Source organism: Symphodus melops (assembly GCF_947650265.1).
Source record: "Symphodus melops genome assembly, chromosome: 15".
In the NCBI taxonomy this organism is placed as follows: Eukaryota; Metazoa; Chordata; class Actinopteri; order Labriformes; family Labridae; genus Symphodus; species Symphodus melops.
The window spans coordinates 16,593,596-16,613,397 of record NC_136705.1 but is presented as its reverse complement, the minus strand read 5'-3'; the positions used below and the strand labels follow the sequence as shown (position 1 = coordinate 16,613,397).

The 19,802-nt window shown below is 41.1% G+C and overlaps 1 protein-coding gene across 1 annotated transcript in view; it reads right to left on the bottom strand.

The window, feature by feature from the left end:
- Positions 1-1,474: 1,474 nt before the first annotated feature.
- The window catches only part of bicc1a (BicC family RNA binding protein 1a), a 55,250-nt gene continuing 36,922 nt past the window's right edge, over positions 1,475-19,802 (bottom strand). The window contains exons 8-21 of the mRNA XM_079363154.1: positions 17,468-17,719; positions 15,758-15,889; positions 13,286-13,490; positions 11,386-11,547; positions 10,412-10,599; positions 10,163-10,304; positions 8,379-8,532; positions 7,789-7,948; positions 7,635-7,674; positions 7,300-7,454; positions 6,937-7,099; positions 6,447-6,610; positions 5,842-5,941; positions 1,475-4,517 (exon numbers count right to left, since the gene is read on the bottom strand). Coding sequence (XP_079219280.1) covers positions 4,390-4,517; positions 5,842-5,941; positions 6,447-6,610; positions 6,937-7,099; positions 7,300-7,454; positions 7,635-7,674; positions 7,789-7,948; positions 8,379-8,532; positions 10,163-10,304; positions 10,412-10,599; positions 11,386-11,547; positions 13,286-13,490; positions 15,758-15,889; positions 17,468-17,719 — 2,145 coding nt within the window. The 3' untranslated portion in view covers positions 1,475-4,389. The remainder of the gene's footprint in view (positions 4,518-5,841; positions 5,942-6,446; positions 6,611-6,936; positions 7,100-7,299; positions 7,455-7,634; positions 7,675-7,788; positions 7,949-8,378; positions 8,533-10,162; positions 10,305-10,411; positions 10,600-11,385; positions 11,548-13,285; positions 13,491-15,757; positions 15,890-17,467; positions 17,720-19,802) is intronic.

Sequence of the window (19,802 nt, the reverse complement as noted above, 5' to 3'; positions counted from 1 at the left end):
GTGGTGTCAACTGTTGATATGAGATTGAGGAGATGGCATGCACTCTTTTGGCGCTTGGGACATTGGTACTCCAGACCTGTGTCGTCATCCAAAATAGCAGACACATCTTGACACTCCACCTCGAACTCACTTTCATCTTCTGACACATCATCAAGAATGGAGTCTCTCTCCTCCTGTCCATCAGTGACTTCGTCTTCTCTTCTCCACGCCATATGTTCGAAAGGCCTTCAGGAAATTTGAGCCAGTCTGTTGTCGTCCTGGTCACTTTCTCCCTGATGTGGTATTCAGAATGGATTTCTTCTTCTGCTGCAGCAAGTACATCAAACACGTGCGAGCCGATGACACGTCTACAAGCCAATGCAGCGGAGTGCCTCTCTAGAGAGTTTTGATCTATCCCGTGACACCTAAGTAAATATTTTTTTCTGGCAGACCGGCAGTCTGTTGTGGTAGCAACATGGTTCACAGTGCTCAACTTTTTGATGATTCGGTTCTTCATGTTCTTTGCAGCTTCATGTATTCTACAGCATAACGTTTTCCTTGTCATTACTGTACAAAGAGGTTGCAAGCTTTCGAACATTGTCTTGAATGATGGTGTATCAACCACAGAGAATGGTTGGTTGGCCTCACATACAAAACTTAGACCAAATGACTGGCTTCAGGACCAAAATTAGTAATTCAACATCTGATAAACTGAGAAATCAACTCGCTAAAGTAGTTGCTCTGGAATGAAGACCACTATTAGTGGTAGAAGATAAGGGGTTAGAAAATGTGCTAAAGGTAGCAACGTGTGATCCAACTTTCCAACTGCTGTCCAGAAAAACTAATTTCAAACAAGATCCAACAGCTTTGTGAAACTGAGAAGCAGGTTCAATTGCATGCGTTGAATTAATTCATCCACTAAAATCCATTTAGACTGAAAAGTGTTGCTTTTTAGGGCAAATATTGAGATGCACTTAAACTACGATTCATTTCGACTAATTAATTAGAAAGCCCTGAGTTAATTAGTTACATTTTTTTAATCAACTCCCACCTCTAAAATGTTTTACATCGAGATTTTTTATGACAGTAATCTGTGCATTTTCTTTTGTCTTGTAGTTTTCACTCCTTATTCAATCTGGTGAATAAATCAAACAACTACCCGAATCACTCACTATTGAATGGATTTTGGCTGACTTTCAAACTATGTATATTAAGCAGGTAGGGAGGACTGTTACAATAGGCTTTAGTTAAGCACATCAGTTACATTAATTCATAATAATTCATCGCTCCAAGCTTGGGCTGTCTTTATCTCTTTATGTCTTGTTTATACTGTACCTATTTAAGAATATTGTTAAAGCCCAGATGGATGGATAGATCCTCTTCTGTCTTTATTTTTAGAAACGATGAAGACTTTCCGAGAGCATTTAAAAAAAAAAACCTGATGCTTGAAATTCGGTCGTGAAATTCAGAAAACGACAAAACAGGATTTTGTTTGCATACATTTATTACCATCATTATATCATTTGAATGTTTGAACCAACATTTTGCTTGACAAATTCTCCAAAATGTCCTGTTTATATCTGTTCTACAATACAATCAGAATAACAATAGCATCAACAGATGCCACAATGAACAGAGCTTTGGCCTCATGGCAATGTTTACAGACAAATTCCTCTCTGGAACTCTGCAGAATTATACCTTTCCCACACTCGAACAATGGCTGTATAAGATGAAGAAAGTATACAAATGTTATGTATACAACATTTCCTTAGTGGTTTACATTTATTATAAATGTACCATTTGATTGCAGTACAACGAACCCTTCAACATAATCCCTTTGGGGACAAAAACATGACTAATACAAAAAAAAAAAAAATCAAAGACATAATTGTGAAACTATTGCATCAAGGGCAGAGTAGACAAGCTGGTAGTAAACTTTTTGACTTGATGAGTCCCTTCAATGATCCGTAATTTGTCAAACAACATTTACCTGATAAGCCAAGAACCTCTTTTTGCCCTCTGAGCAAAACCAATCTGAAACATAAGTGAGGGATGAAAACAAATGTCTGCTAGGCAGGAACACGAGTCACAGCACTGTGATAGTCAGTGCTCAACAGTTAAGTACCATGATGAGTGAGGCGAATCAGCCCCGGGTTTCTTCTTTCTGTCTTTGTAAACAATCCCATAAAGCTTTCTCACTTTATGTCTCTTTTTCAAAGACTTTAAAGGAGAACAAAAGACAATTACCTGGTTGGTATCGGCAACCATGTCAGACAATTAAGTATAGTGTTATTAACTTGACACATTGAGAATGGCTCAAATCAGATGTACGTGATTGTAGTCACTGGTCAAGGTGGACAAGATGAGCAAACGGTCACCTTAATGGGAATCATGGGATTACAAAGAGGTGAAAATAAGTCGTCTTCCCTTTTCCCTCCAATATCTGTTCCATCAGTTTCTTATAATAAATCTCCATCTGCTGTAAAGTGATGATTTTCTCTTCATACCATAGATTTATAACACTGTATTGTCATTGGTACCTAAATGAGACATTCTTTAGGCTTAACTTTTCTACTTTTTGAACTGCAAATAGAAACACCTTTCCAACGAAAAAGAGTCTAAAGATGAACTTCATATAAAATGCTCAGGACCTTGGCCTGTGGACTGAATCCTTTCCATAAATCTGCAGAACTTCAGTAAAAAGAAAACTAGAGTCATCCAAAGTTAAAGAGCTGCAGGAAAAAAGATGTTTTCTTTTTAAATCATATGACCAAACCTAATACAGGAGCTCAGAAAAATAAACACCACTCCTGAATACACAGTCTTGCGTCTTCATTAAACACTGCTTAACCAGGTTTTCTGGATATTTGATTGCACGGCTGATACCAGAAAATTCCTGATTGCTATTATTTTTTCTTTTAAATCTCAGAGTCTTTTGGAAGACTTTGGTCCCCTGTGTTTGCCTCTTCTAGACATGCTGGTGTAAAAACACATAGGCTGTGAACTAACTAGCTCTTTGTGTGATGCGCCTCCTATCCGGAGAGTAAGGTCAGAAAATACTAGTGTTTTTAGTGAAAATCTCCCTGCGGAAAACTAGTTATGTACATTGGCATTTTTGGATACAAAGGCATGGCCTTGCTCTGTAGTGAGGTCTTTTTCTTGCTTTACGCCAAACAGCAAGTTGATAGGCAGACAAAAAAAAGGGCACAGAGCTCCTCAAGATGAGGAAGAGTGCTTTGTGAGATTTTTTGGTACACAGAAGGGGCCACAGGGAAGCAAACCATGACGAATAACAGATGAGACAAAAGACCACTATAAAAAAAATAAAGTACTATAAACAAACAGGGAGGAAAACCACAGCAAGATGCATGTTGACACAGAGAGAGGCCTGTAAAGCTCAGCCTGACTGCCTCTTGTCTCTGCTGCTGTCTAATGGCACAGCCACACAACGACTCCACAGATTAAAAGGGCAGGGGGAGGTGAAAAGATACAAATAATCTAATAACAAAATCATTTATGAATGTATACAAAAAACACATATGTAAACTGATAGCTGTTACACATCCCACCCCTCCCCCTAAGTTGGTAGTAAAAATAAAATCACAATGCAAAATGAGTACAAAAGATTTGATTTTTTTGTGTCTACATTCGTAAACAGACTGTGGTTGGACACGCACACTGACCTAAAAGGAATATCAACCAATCAAACTCGTAAAAGCAGCTGAAGATCAAAGGCCACAAGAATACTTCCCTTTGGTATATGGGCTGAAGTTAATGACCTCTTTTTGCACTTCATTTGATGGCGCCCTAATCTCACTGGTTAAGTGCTTACATTTGGTTTGGTACAAAATGCATCTGTGCTTTTAGTCAGTAACAAAAAAAAAAAAAAAAAAAATGCATCGGCATTATCGTTACTTCAGTCTCAGGAATTATTAATTAGGCTTTCACAGGCAAAAGTCTAGTATTATTAAAGTGCATGTCACTGATACAACAGCATAATACAAATGCAGGTAGTATCACTGTGTAAAATGATTGTACTAATCATTCTGCCTGTTCCCTTGAACTAAACATGGACAGAAACACTGGACTGTAATCAGAACAACAACCTTCATATCGTAATGCTCCTCACAGACTTAACAGCTCTTTAGGGAGCGAACACTGCACCTCAGGTATCTGAGAAATCCTTTTTTTTTTTTTATCACCTGTTGGCACTATAGGTACAATTATGGCTTTTTGTATAACATATATAGTTAAACGATATGGCAACCAAAACATTCTGAACACTGTTTTTTCAGCTAAAGCTGAGATGGGGTAAACATCCATTGAAACCTGGGCATCTCAGACACAGAGAAACAGGAGGCTGGACTCCATCAAGGACGGTGCTGGGATGGCTTGAGGACCCAGGGGAGATTACCATCGCCCACTGATGCTTGCCATGTCCGCGTGAAACTGCCGGGAGAGGCGGCCGCTCGCTCCCCCTTCCAGAAAGGAAGACCTGATGGGCGGCTCGAATAGCTTCCTACGGTTCTTGTTCAGTTCTGAAAAACAGAAAGAAAACTAAAAATGTGATATACAAGTGGGCTTTAAATGTGGAAAAATGTACACAAAGTAAGGAAATAAACACAAGTTCAAAGTATATGACCATTTCTTTTAAGCTTCCATTGATCAACAATGACAATAAAATTGGATTCAAATCACGCAAGGACTTCACAAATCAACAAAAGCCCTCTTTGTGTCCATCTGGTTTTACACAGCCGTTTGGACAAGATGCTTTCATGAAAACCTCAGAAGTACACTCTGAGTTATTCCTATGACAGCCACATTTGGATGCTGCCAGTATAAACCTTTAGTTTAATTACTGCAGACAGGCAGCTCACTCTTGCAGCTCTTTATGCTGGCAGACTGGCAGGAAGCGAAAACTTGTATTGCCTTGACTTGCTTTATCTCTTCATAGTAAGAAGCATTAAGCACAGACAGACAAAGAAAGAGAGACGTGAATGTTTCTGTGTTGGAGCCCTCGAGTCCATCAGCGCAGATGAAAGTTGATCAGCACTTGGCTGTGGCATCAGGCAGAAAACCCTCTCTAGCCTTGGATCCCTTTGCTTCCTTAATAATCAGAACACTGGCCGGGCTGTTTCCCTTTTGCTGCTCTCGCTGCCAACGCTGACTCTGGTCTGAGGTTTCTGAACTTTGACAGAATCCCCGAGGCAGGAAGCACAACGATCCGAACATGAGCGCGAATAACTTACAGCAGCCGGGCAAGTGTGGCTATTACATTGCCCAAAATGTGACACCAGTAATGAAGTGTGACGTCCAAAACATTAGAGTGCAACAACAGGAAAATCTGCATCAGCATCGGAGAGGCAGCTGGAGCAAACGGAGAAGCATCACCAAACTCATGGGAGAAGAATATGATTTAATCCTATTTACATGCGCTGTATTTTACAAGATCAATTAGTTTCAACAGTACTGTCTAACATTTTCTGCTCGTGTGCCAATAAAAAGCACCATCTTTCACATCCAGCGGTTGGCCTCTGCTAGTGGGAACACATTTTATCTTTGAGCCCAGCTGGGCTCCACTCGAGCTTGTTGCAGCGACAGACAAAATAAGAAACATTAATGAAACACAAGAGCCAATTTGTTTGAAGGGCCCTAAGCCGGAGCGAGCTGGCAGGACGAGGCTCCAGCTGCTGTCAGTGATTATCTGCACAGACCACCAAGAGATAGAGGTGGTCGTTTGGAGATAATTCTTAAAAAACATTCTCAGAAAACATTCACATGAGTTTCATTTTTGGGTTTGTCGGCAGAAAAGGACGGAACATGAAAAATTCCATTAAAAAAATTGCTCTGTGTCATTTGTACCTGATATAGCGAGCAGCATTTTCCTGCGGGCTCCAAATGTGGTGATGCCGAGCTCCTTCAGGTCCTGATCTGTCAGAGTCAGGAACGTCTGGAGATCAATCTGAAGAAGCAACAGGTCCATTTAACACAACTATGAACACATTAAACTGAAAACACACACGTCTCCACTTCGATGTCGTATGACTGCATGCACCTCACTGTGACTTTCAACTGTGACGGATCGGGATGAATACACATACCGTTACAGCCCTAATGCATAGTTTTTAGAGGCATCTTTTCCAGAATATTTTCTTTTTTTCCAGAGGATATTTGAGTTAAAGCATGCTAGGTCTGGCAAAAAAGACAAGTACAGCTGGAGTTGCAGCCAGCATCATTCACATTTGTGCTAAATGAGCTGGTCGCAATCATTTTGTTTCACGCCGAACCTCATATGTAGTGTTAGAGAAAAAGTAAAGTGAGTAGGAATCATCAACTGAGTGCCAAGAGGGTCTGTAAAAAATGTTTATGGCAATGTATCGTGTACTTGCAAAATCAATATCGATGTGCTGGTGTTGCTGAAGAGTATACGTTTTAAGTCCCAAAGGAGTGGTTTAACTCTGTACTACCTCTTGTTGCTGGAAGACGTCGGTGTACTTCCCCAGGCCAAGCTTGCTGAACAGCTCAGGCAGGTCAGAACCTTTCAGAGAAGAGTTCAGACTGCAGCCGTTGCTGCCAGTTACCGAAGAGATGCAGTCCATGTAATTACTGCTGCTGAGGTAATGCTCTGCAGCTGTCCATGCAAGAGATTCAGAGAAAGAAAACAGGACACATGATGATTATCAATTTACAGTTAGCAAAGCGGAGTGAAGAAATGATTACACTTTGTGTCTGAAAAATATCTTTTTTACATAATATTTAAAGGACACACTTGAACAGAGCTGAGACGCTTAAAAATGCTAAATGAATTGAAAAAGTGAGCTTTTCAACATAAATGTATAAAGAGCTTCAGTAAACTCATTTAACTAAGAATCCCACAAATGTAATAACGTATTCAGTCCTTATTAAATAAATTATTTGTCCTTGTAGCATGGACAGGACTGAATAATCTTTACTCACCCGATTTGTTCTGCTTCCTTTTTGGGCTGCCAACGGCGGACGGGAACTCGGCGTGACTTGGAAGGCCGTTAACGTTGCCGTTCCTGTCCCGCCAGTTGTCGGAGTCACTGCCGTTCCCGATGCCTTCCCTGCTGCTGGATCGAGACAAGGACAGTGGGGAACCCTGAGAGGGGAAACACAGGAAGACAATCCAAAAATTTAAAAAGCAGCTCTGTATGCCTGCTGAGTTCTGAGTGACAAGTGCATCTCGACATAGGGAACAAAAACACCAAGGGTACACTGTTAGATAAATAAAGGTTTCTGTCGTATACAAAAAGTGACAGGTGGTTGATTATTTTACACCGAACGCTTGTTGTTTCTCACCTCGTAGGTCGTGCTCATGCTGGGCTTGTATGGCACGTGATTGGCTCTTCTTAGCTCCTTGATGGTCTCAGCTGGCATGGACTTAGAAAAGCCCAGACCGCTCCATGTATTGGTGGGAGTCCGCACCTCTGTCACCACAGGCTTCTTTAACATAGCTGAAAGCAGACATACAATTTAGTGGATGATATGCAGATATACACATCTATCCATTATTAACAAGGCTGGTATCTTCAGAAGCAAAGCTGTGAATACTAATGCTTGAAACACCAAAGACCACAATATAAGACTCTGCATGCTACTAAAACTTATTCCAGCAGACGGGATGGTAAACTTACCTTTGGTTGCCAAGAGCTTTTTCTGCTCATAGTCAAATGCCTGAAAGAAGAGAAGGCACTTTCATTGTTTTATTACTACAAAACTGTCTTTGTCAAGTTTTCAGGTGTGTGTGTAGGGGTGTGTGTGTGTGTGTGTGTGTGTGTGTGTGTGTACCTCCATGTTGGCGAAGGAGGTCTGTGGTGCCAGTCTGATTCTCTCTCTTTCGTTGTGTTGCGCCGCCCTCTCAGCCGCCCGCTCACTCCCTGGTGCCCTCTTATCCGCCACGGGACTGTCTGACGAGCTGGACTCGGCGTCAGAGAGGAGACAGTCCGAACTGTTGGGATTAAACAGACGTGTGCTACCATAAGAAAAAAGAAAATCTGGTCTAAGAGAAAGTAGTGTAAATATTCTAAGCCATTGACACAAACGTATCGTCATCCAGTCATTGTGAAACTTCATCACTGAGGCTGTAAATGTCTCCAGCCTGACTGCCTGCAGGTTTCTATGATTAAACATCAGTTTGTTATTGTGATAATAATTCTGTCCAGGCTGCCCAGTCTGTAACTACTAAAAACCCATCTCAGAAAAAATAACCATCTCGCTCTGTCAAAATAAATAAATAAATATGCTTGGCTTTGATTCCACTCTAGCAGTCCTCTTTATTCCTTTACACAATCTGCAACAGCATGTGCTGTAAAAGATCTCAGTATTCATGCAAAACAGTAACAAGACAAGCTGTAAATGATCTCTTGACTTGAACATACTGTAGATGGGAGTTCTTCGTGCCCTGCAGGAGCTCTACAGCCTGCCGTTTCCCTGACGACGTCTTACATGACGCCAGCATCTGTTTCAGGTCGCTGCCGTTAGCCGAGTGCGATGGGCTTCGAGGCATGCCCACTTCCACGAATGTGTCCGAGCCTGAAGGAAACGAGCAGAGTTTGAGTCCAGAGAAGTCATCTGTCCATCTGTACAGAAAACACACAACGCCGCGACAGCAAGGGCCTTCATGCTTCAAGCTTGAGCGATGCACAGTCTGTTCTCACCAGTGTCTGGGTCCTTCAGAGTAAAGGAGTGTGTGCAGCTTGCGGAGCATATGTGCGGGTGCGTGTGTGTTAAAGTGTGACACGTCTCAATTGGATCCTGGATTAATTAAACGCAGAGCAGCTTTAATTATCGGGACTTTCCCCAGCTCCTCTCCTTTCAGCCTCACAGGAACCTGCTCTGTGAAAGGTGTGTGTGATAGGCGCATGTTTATCATCAAGAACATCTACATGTGCGTGGTGTACTGTAAAGCATAAAATAATATGATGTCAGTCAATTTAATGAAGTTCTCTGAGACCTAATGTTTGAACAGTCCCCTTGTGCTCCTCCACAGAGTCGAGTCAGAGTGGGCGAGCCAGTTCAAACACATTCTGTGACACAGGAGGAGGTGAGGGAGGGAGAGGAAACCTTACTAGGATGCACCACATTGGGGGAGAACCAGCTCAGAAAACAGCAGGGGGAAAAACGAGACGCGTGAGAGTGCGAGTCAGAGGGGAAAACCGCGAATGTAAGAAACAGAGGAAATGAGGGCCCTTCTGAACCGCGAGGAGACCAGCAGTTAATCTGTCTCCGTTCCAGCAAAATAAACGTAGTCAGAGGGAGTATGAGGTTAGCAGGACAGAGCAGAGGAAAAAAAAAAGAAGTTCATTCAAGGCATTTTCAAGGCAAAGTGGGTTTAAGGGTGACATAAATCTCAAGTGGAAAAGCATGAATTGGACATTTATGTAAAGTCTGCAAGGCGGAGGGTCCAGCAGCATGAATAAAGTTAAAGCACAAAAAATGTGGTCCAGTCGGCATTACAATAACAAATAAATCACAAGATTTTAAGTGAGTCTTTAACATAACCGAGTTCCGAGAGGGAGAGATTCCTGTTTTAACTTACTTCCAAAGAATATTTCATTGCAAACATATTTTGTACTGTATTTCCTTCAATAGACATGGCCAAAGAAAACATGTGGCAGTAAAGTTATTCATCGAGCACTGGAAATTATTTGGAAGAGTTCAACACACAGTTCTTGGGGTCAAGAGGTTAGGAGGACGTTACAGAAGATAGGCACGTTGGTGCTCTGTTGAACTAACATCTTGCCTGTTGGTACAGGATGGGTTTGATCATTTGAAAGGGAGTAGAAAAAATATAAAAAATGATTTTACAGCCTCTGCATGAACTGTGTTATATTGGATATTTAGACTAAACGCAGCCAGCATGCTAACAATGTTTACGCTACAAAAGAGCCGTTGCATCATGGGCAGAAGATGACATTTACATAATGTGAACCTTCATGGCTTTGTGGCCAAATAATGAAAACCATTACTTTGAAGCATGTCGCTTATATTTTATTTTCTGAAAATGATTTAGCTCATATGTAATGCCGTGGTACTAAATCAATGATCCAAGTGTTTTCTGTAATCACTGTAAAACCGCTGACTAACGCAACAACCTCAATTAAAGATATACTCATGACAGTTTCAATAAGACACGTTAATTCACGTTCTCTATGAGGAATACCTTCATCCTGGCTGGACTTGCTGGACAGCGGTTCTGATGGATTGTGTCCACTGGCCTCCTGAACCGAGTCACATGGTGCTGGACTCAACACAGTTTCTGCAAGTGACGCCGTTGCTATCCTTCCATAGACTGAGCTGGGATGCTAAACATACACATACAGGTCAAAATACTTACAACAGAATGAACTGAACAAACATTTCAAAGGTGCGCTAAAGGTAATGCAGCATACAGCGTGTGAACGGGTCCAACCTTTACGTGTCCGTTGAGAGTGCAGGGGCCCTTGGCGCAGTCAGGGATGCCATTGGGCTGCTTGTCGATGGGAGCGAGGCCTGGGGGAGGGGACGGTGTGCTCTGTGTGTAACCCTGCACGCCTGACAGCAGGATGCTGCTCAGGGTGGCCTGGGTTGCAGGGTGCAGCATGAGCTGAGAGGAGAAGCCTGAAAACAAAACGAAAGAACAAAAAGAGGAAAAAAATTAAGCACGATTCATTTAGGAACTTCTGCACTTCTAAGATGACACTGTACACTGATTCTGTGTTTTTATTCCCGTCAACTTATTTAGATCATTACGACATAAAATGTTCTGATATGTAGGTATCCAGTTATTTCACCTTGGAGTATGATGAAAGAAACAATTTAAAGAGTATTCATTATTTCTCTCCTTTAACTTTACACAATCATCATGGCTGGCTAAAATGAATAAATCAATGCAGCCATTCAAAAGGTAGCTTATTGTTTCATGCTTTCTGTCTTATTGTCAAAATGCGATGCCTCCACCACCCACAATGCAACTCTACCTCCAACAGTGCAGTGAGAGATTTGGATGCCTTATGCAGCTAACTGGTCAGTCTAAAGAGAAGTGGTCTCATACTTTAAGCTCCCTTTTAAGAAAACAATTCAAACCTGTAGACTTCCGTCCAAACGTCATATCGCCTTTGATGACATCATTTGAGGCAATTTATCAGATTCTGCACAGCTTGCAGCTTTTGAAGTCACAAAATGCTCTAAACAACTATTTTCAAATGTAAAGACCCAGTAAAGAACATTGACGGATAAAAAGTTCCATTGAAGTGTACCACAAAAGCTAAACAACGGATCTTGTTTTTTAATGTAAACTATTAACTCTTTAAGTGTTTTGTGTCCTTGCAAAAATATATTTAAGAAAAAGAAAAAGTTTGAGAACTCCTATCTAGCGTAAAATAAAGAAACAGTCAGTATACCAACCTTGGGTGCTAGTTAGTGAACTGGGCCACAAGGAGGGAGAGGGTGTAGGGGTGCTGGGACTTGGAGTCTGCAGGGGGCTCAACGTAGAGTTTAAGCTGTTCAGGACAGCGTTTGGGGCAGCAGAGTTGGTAAGGGAGTGTGCTGCTGTGGCACCCAAGAAACCTGTGGGGAACAGAGAGGAATACGATAAAAAGGAGAGAACAAGGGATCAGTGGTGGTCCTGTCACTGCATGGAGCCATTCTTCAAGCTAATTACATGTTGCACTTCGAAAATAATCTTGGTGTTCAAGCTATTTTTTCGGAATTCCAACAAATTGTCTTTAACCAAGCAGTAAATGTCAGGAAGAATTTTTTACATTTCTACAAGTTCACGGATGCAGAAGCACGTATCTTGTGTCTTCTCATACCCAATAAAACCATGTTATTAAGAGCACCAACAATGTGGTGCTTGGTGTCTTAACCCAAAACACAGTGTATGAAAACAGAAAGAAGCAGGTTTGTGGCTTTAACAAGGGGCTAGTTTGGCTCCAGGAATAAGGCCAGGGATTCTTCTGGCAGACGGGGTTGTAATCTGAGGAAGAGAAGCATGTAGCAATTACTAAAGGCCAGGATGTGGCCGTCCACAGCTTCACCCTCGGGCCCCTGGGTTTAGGGGACACAACAAGAAACAATTTCTACCGTGCTGGGACTTCACAGCACACTGACGTTTTCATAGGACCAACTTTTTTAACCCTATTTTTCTTTTCCTTTAGTCGCGACAAAAAGGACTTAAAATCAAGTTTTAAAACAAAAAAACAATTAGTTACCACATACTTCTCATTAAAAAAGTATGCTACTATATTTTTGCTAATTTCAAGAAAAATACTGAGCCAGTAACAGCATATACCAACAAATATGAACATAATCCAACAAACCATTTCTACAGAAACATTTAACCCAGATCATATCCTTATTTCTTCAAATATAGAGTAAAAAGGTTGTATCTTTATAATATGGATACATGTATAGTATTTAGATCTTCACTTGTAATATAGATACACTGAGATGGATCTACAGTATTACCAGCATCTGCTTGTAGCCATGAGCTACATCCTCTCAGCTTACTCAATTATCTGCATCAACAGCGGTCGTACATTACTCATATTTTTTCCATTTTTTGGAATTCCTGCTGAAAATAACAATAAACAGTTACATGAAAGCAGAGGACAGATCACCGAGGATAATTATTAATCCGACAAAAAGTCTTTCAGCGCCACTCTCACTTGGAAACACAAAAACCCTGACATCTCTTCCAATCCAAGCGTTGTGTTCACAGCTGAAGTACGGCTGCAAAAACGAACTCCTTTATGCGTCATCATAATATCATCATCACCACACTGTGATTCATAAGCTCGCGAAACATCAAAGCAGCACAGCTAGAATTCCTATTCCGGTCATTTGCTGATGGTTCGCTGATTAAAGATTGGTCCATGCAGGATGCATCTCCTTAAATTCACACCATCGCGGAGATGTTAGCTCTGCAGACAAAGACTTTCAAAATAAAATGCATTAATGAATGATGGTGTGATGACTCGCTCACTTTGATTCATGTGCATGTTCAGAGGTTATTTGTATTTGTCATTCAGTTAAGCTGGTGCTAACAGACTGAGGAGATCTGGCTTAGATAAATCTTCACTGGATGAGCTGTGCGAGACTATGTTAGCTGATACAGATGTAGTTGACATTGATGTATGAGGATAATAATTCTTGAACAAAGACGTTTTATTCTGTTGCATGTTGTGTAAGGGAAAAAGGGGGTACTATCTTATCTTTTCTATCTCCCCCATTCATGGAAAAAGAACAAAAATAAAAGTAACACAAATAGCACTTTGCTAACAAGTAAGAGAGAGAGTGAGATTACCCAGATTGCTCAGCCCCAGGCCAGCTGAGGCCAGGATGTCGAGGCCAACGGGGCAGATGAGGGACGGGGAAGGGCCGTTTGTGGCGGGATTCAGCACCACAGAGGGGGAAGAGCACAGCACCCCGTTGCTCTCCAGACCCAAGAGGAACTTCCTGGCTTCGTACATGTTAACTGCGTTTCTCTCCACACTCTTGACTATCACAGACTAAGAAAAAAAACAACAACAAGTAAATATGAGTTAAAAAGGAAGGAGTGAAGAGAGGCGGAAAGGAGGAGAGAGAGAGGCAGAAAAGGACCCACGGGGAAAGAGGGGGAGATGGGATAGGGAATGTTGGCAGCAGATATAGGGAGTGAAAGGGAGGATGAGAAGGAGACAAACAAAGGGGAGGAAGGAAGAGGGAATTAAGGGTAGATTAGAAGAGTAAACATGGAGGCAGTGTGGGAGAAAGAGTGAGACATGAGAGAAAAGTTTGAGAGAGAGATTTCTTAAGCAATTCCAAAACATGCTATATCACATCCATCTTTCTGACCCAAGTTAAGAGAATAGGAGGCAACTCTAGTCATATAATGACTTTTACTCTACGAGACATAAAGCCCACACAAAATAATTATAAACAGGAGACTTCAAACCAGTGGTAGAAATGACTGCATTTTCCACTCCAACAGAAACCCTGCCTTTCAAAAACATCAAAGAAAAATTTAAATGAGCTCAAATCATGTCCTGGCTCTTTTGGTTTTTAAGAAATTCAAAATTCCAATCACAGCCAGTTTCTCTGACATGCACTAACACACACACACACACTCTCCTTCAGGGTGCCAGGAGCACAGAGGCTACATCATACCATGTGGACAGGGCCTGTTGCATTAGTGCCGTCCCCTCTTAAATAGGTTTAAGTGAAAGGAGTGAAGGGTTCTTAAGAGGATCTGGGCCGGGTCAGTGTTTACACTGGCACCCTCACACATTGCCCGCAAGTTTGTTTGGTTTGGGCATCGAGGCCTGACTCAGGGTGGGATGTGGGCACCATGAAGAGACAGTTAGGACATAGCCAAGTGTTGAATTATGATAGAAACACTGCGTAGCAGAAAAATAAAGCAAGTCAATAAAAGTTGGCTTTAGTTTTAAAACAAGTAAAGCAAAATGACTGTTAGAGTTGACAAGAAACAATATAATATGGAGCAAGAAAACATATGTTAATAATGCAGGCTGAATTTACTACGAGAAAAAAAAAAAAGGATACATCAAACGTGCTGCCTAACTTACAAGAACATGTGCAAGTAGAGCCAGATGTTTTTTTTTTTTTTAAATGTTGGCACATTTGAGGGAAATATTACAGAGGTTCTCATGCATGATTCCCCTTGATTTTCATTTTTAAATATTGATGACTAAGCAAGTTATTTAAGTGCAATGTTGTGACATTTAACAGCATTTCTCAAATAAAAATAAATGGTGAATTTATTTTCTGGTGATCCTTTTTTCCCCCCATGACTTCTTACACAACGTATGAAAATGTTAGAAAGCAGGACAGCATGGTGTTTCTCAGGGTGAAAATGGGGGATTTTTTCCCCCTTAAATAATCTGAAAGGTTGAGTGAAGGTCGAGAGGGGGTATGGGGCACTCATTAATCTTGATTACTCTATGCTCTAAAATTAGCTCCTCAAATAGGCAGTAAAATAAAGAGTGGCTAGAGTACAAGAAGCGGTATTTAACCACAGTTTCTCCTTATTACCAATTACCTTACAGCAACACCCAAATTTAATCTCATACACCTTTAAGCTAGCCCTGCTAGCACTAAGGCGTACTGGTGTTTGAGCTAAATACTAATTTCATTTTTATTTTAATGCTCGCCTGCTTACATGTCTGCATCACTGATGTTAAATGGCGATGACGTTGTGAGTGTTATACAGTAGTAACCCCCCCCCCCCCCCCCCCCCCCCATATTTTTAAGGCATTAGAAACTTCAAAACCAAACTTATGAGAAAAGTAAATACTTTAACACAAATTATGCATCATATTAACTTAACAACTATTTATAATGACACAATTACAAGACATCTCCTTGGCCCATTTCCCACCTCTAAACACGGCTTCTTGACGACATTTTGCCAATTTTGAGGGCTGTCTTAACTAATAAAAAGTCTTAGCAAGCTAATATCTGATTAGGATGTGAAAGCACTAATAGTTTTCAGATGTGTAGTCAAACACCAGAGCACTATGACAGTCAGAGTTTGTGTATTTTCTAAGCTTCCAGTTACAGACATGGCCGAGACGCTCAGGCCTTTAAGGCCTACACTGATGACGATAGATAAAAAAAGTAGTGTTAACATATGCATTTACCATACATCCTCAACAGAATAGGCTGTTGGTACCAAATGAATGGCAATCACAATGGACAACATTTCTCATCATAGAGCCAAACTGCAAGCAGGGCTAGCAAAACATTTCTTGCTGTGAGTGTAAACTGGTTGACATACCTTGCTGGGCTGTTTTGGTTTTGGTTTGATGCTGATGAAGACATCCAGCTGCTCCATTAGCGCAGTGATACACTGCGGCTCCACCTCAACATCCTCTTTAATGTCAAACATTAAGACCAGAGGCAAGCAGCCCTGTGGAGCAAACACAAGTTTAAAATTTTTCTTATGATAACTGCACACTTCGATTTTTTTTACAGTCTGTAACATACATGTGTTCCTTTCTAATAGACTATTTCTCACAACAGTAGTAAATTTCACTGTCAGTCTTTACTTTTCGTAGACCCACATGTTGGCCATACCAATAAATAAGATTCACTGTTGGATGTATCCCATACTGAGCTTGGGAAATTCCGCCAAGAGCAATCTGTTTTGCATGATCACCACCACAAGCACCACAGACATCTATATTTTGGGCAGGGTGCTGGACAGCGCTCCTATGGTGAGTGGGTGTAATTAGCAGCAGAGTACAGGGCCAGACTGGCAGTGACAGGGCCTGAGATTGGAGCTGTAATCTACAGTCTGGCTGGAAGAGGCCAAATCACACAGTCGACTACAGAAAGCAGGGCCCCTCTCCACCCCCCCGTATGGTCACTCTTATTACTTCAGAAACAACTCCTTTTTAAAAAAAAAAAAAATCTTCTTTTTCAACCTCATCTTATCATTCATTGCTTTCTATGCCTCTCTCCCCTCTAATTGTTGTGTCATAAATCAACTGTGTTTTTTTTTTTTTTTTTTTACTTTCTCACTCAGACAGACAGCAGACAGTGAGAGCCTCGGTCCTAAGTGTCCAAACACAGAAAGTCATGTTTAGTCACTGAAACAACTTTGGCATTTGGCTAAATGTCTTTTGGGGCCAAATGGGAGACCGCAGACAAAGACAAAGCAGCTCTGGCAAAATTACTGCCCCATATTATGGATCTCCAAACAGAAAGCCAAAGCTGTTTACGGCTGAGATGCAGAAGCTTTTAGCTGGTGGTAATTAAATAGCCATCGCTTTTACACATTTTTTCAAACACACATTTGATTATGTGCCTAAATAATTCAGAGAAGGGTAGCCTCAGCGGTCACAGGCAAAGAGACAAGAATTACCGCAGAGCATTTTAAACCAACAGAAATGTAAATGTGATGCATTTCCTTAAAGTCCAGAAACGGATGATAATTTGATGGCATCCGAATTATAGAGAGCGATGACATTTCAGTTCTCCAAAACCTCCTATATATGCAAGCCAAACCATCACCATTAATACAAATAGGGAAAATCTGTATACAGAGCGGACATTACTAACTGCAGCCTATCTGATGCAAAAGTGTGTGTTTATCCCACATGCAGGTATGCGGCTATAAATCACACGCGATGACCTTGAACGGGCCACAGATTGTTGTTTTACTGGATATTTCTGCAGCATAAGTAGAGCCAAGCAAATCTCATCCAAGGCTTTTCAAAACCCCCAAAGGCAATCATGGTTTACTTCTTAAACCCATCCCAAACCCCAGGCTTCATTCGCACATAACACGATGATGTTAGTGAAACAATGACATCTATTATAGCTACCACACAGCCTGCAGATTCTGTATATGTAAAGGATATATTGCCAATGCTTCCCTTTCGCCACAAAAGCAATGCTTAGCAGTTTAAAGTAATAATTTCCAACCAGAAGAGGTAAACAAACAAAACACACACACACACACACACACAAACGAGGTACACACCATGAGGTACTGCCGCGCCAGGCAAACCGATTCAATCGTGCCCTGAATGTAGACTGTAGATTTCTTCTGGGGGTTGTTGGGATCTGGAAAGTGGATCTGTGCTCCTGTTCTCTGGGTGATGTGCTTGATGTTGCTGCCGTTGCGGCCCTTCATGAAGAGATGGTGCTGTGGTGCTATGTCCAGGTGGGTGGTGACAGAAATGGTGCTCGCCAGGCTTCCAGCAAGGTGCTCCAACAGCAAGGCAGTTCCTCTCTGAGGAGACAAGGATGACCAAGTTCTATTTATATAACGCTACAGAATACATAGCCGAAGTGCTGATTTAAGCAACATTATGTATAAATTGACATGAAAATGCTTTTGTCAACAATAAGGTGTAACACAAAGAAATATGCCGGAAATTCTAAAGTTAAACCCATTGGATATTATGCATGAAAAGTCAAGAGGAATAAATGAAAATAGAATAAACGGGGCAGCTTTGGGGAATTGGTCACATGTTGAAGTATCCTGAGCAAAACAATGAATCCCAAATTGCTCCCCACTGCTGCCTCAAAACAAAACAAATATTCAGAGGCCCTCAATGTGCTCTGATCTGAGATTCATCTGCAAATTGAATTTCAGGATTGACTGTACAAAAGATAGAAAAGTAATTTGCCATCATATTTTAGATGCCTGTAAGAGATAATGTTAGTCAAACTGGTAAAAAAATATGTCCACAATAATGAAGAATACATGGCAACATTTACACACAGTGCAAACAAAATCATATAAAAATCTTCATCATATGTCCTTTGCCTAAAAGAAAGCATCTCTGTTTTCTTACAAATTGAAACTAATGTATTTTCCACTCCATGTGCGGTCCAGTTAAACAGGCTAATTCCTCACTGTCTCTGCTATGCTTCTGCAAAGCCATCATTTGGCCTTGTAAAGAAAGTCATTTCCAGTGTGCAATGGGAAATCACACACCGTGGCCAACATAACACAACAATCCACAGAGGTTTGGCAAACCTTAAAGGGTCTCGCACCACCACATAACATAGCACACATATTCTCTAATCCTCGAGCCATTATCTGGTTCGCTTCCAAATACTGACTGACCTCTCAGACCTACCACACACACAGACTATGCTTCAACAGCCATCTATATGCATACAATGAATGTACACAGAGCACAGGAATGATTATATACTAAATGTAGCCACTGGAAAACCTCTATATTTAATATAAGATATAGCTGGCAGGTATAATTTGGCAAACATTATAGAACTAACTGCATACATCAATTAGAAAAAGAAGATCAGGACAGACTTGTGGACCAACTGGTTCAATACTGGGGAAGCATTTCTCTCCTGGTGCATTGCTGACCTCGCAGACGTTCAGTTCAAGCCACCGAACATCTCTCAGCACTCTCCTGCCCCTGTGGTGCTGAAAGTAATGAGGCGGTTCATACAAGAAAAGTGACGACCGCTGACAGTGTCGGTGGGCGTTGACATGGTGGAGGTCTGGAAACCTCTTTCACTTATATATATATATATATATATATTTTTTTTTAACTTTAAATAAATGTATAACTTTAAATATCTTTACACTGAAATGAAAAGAAATGAGCACATAGATCAGGGTTTAGTTAGTTCTATAAGTATATGGACACATACTGCGTTTTTTGAGAGTTGAACTTAAGATGTTGTATATTAGCCACTTCATGAATTTTGCTCTGGAAACTCCAAAGTAAAACAATTATATACATTTGTTGTAATGGAAACGCCAATAGTTAACAAGCAAACCGCTGGTGTTTGGCACCTTCCTGTCCAACAGAAAGCAGGCTTACTTCATGTCTGCAGGTGAGAGCTAACCCAAGCTTCACTCTCATTTCAAAACAAGCTTGATATGTTTGGAAGTTTGCCTTTCAATGATTACATTTTCTCTCCTTTACCGCTACGTCCGCGCCCTTCATGTTAGAAAGAGTCCATTCCCAAACTCACCTGCGGGCTGTGAAGACACTAGCTCCCAACCCAGAAACGTCTCAAGTCAACCAAAACAATTCATTAATATACAGGCAGAGGAAAGGGGCGTATGTATGGAGGCTATAAGTGATGAGTTAGCGACATTACTTTTGTATTAGTATACATTTTGTTTTTGGGGAAAAATGACACTATCTTTAAGAGAGGTGAAATGTGAGGAGAGAGCACCAAATAACGCCAGGACTGGGAGTCCAGCTTGCGACTGTCGTGGCGAGGACTGTAGCTCGTGTTCATGAGATCCTTGCTCTACCAACATAGTGAAACCAGTGCTCCAGAAACTGACAAACATTTTAACGCCAATAATTAATTGTCTCACA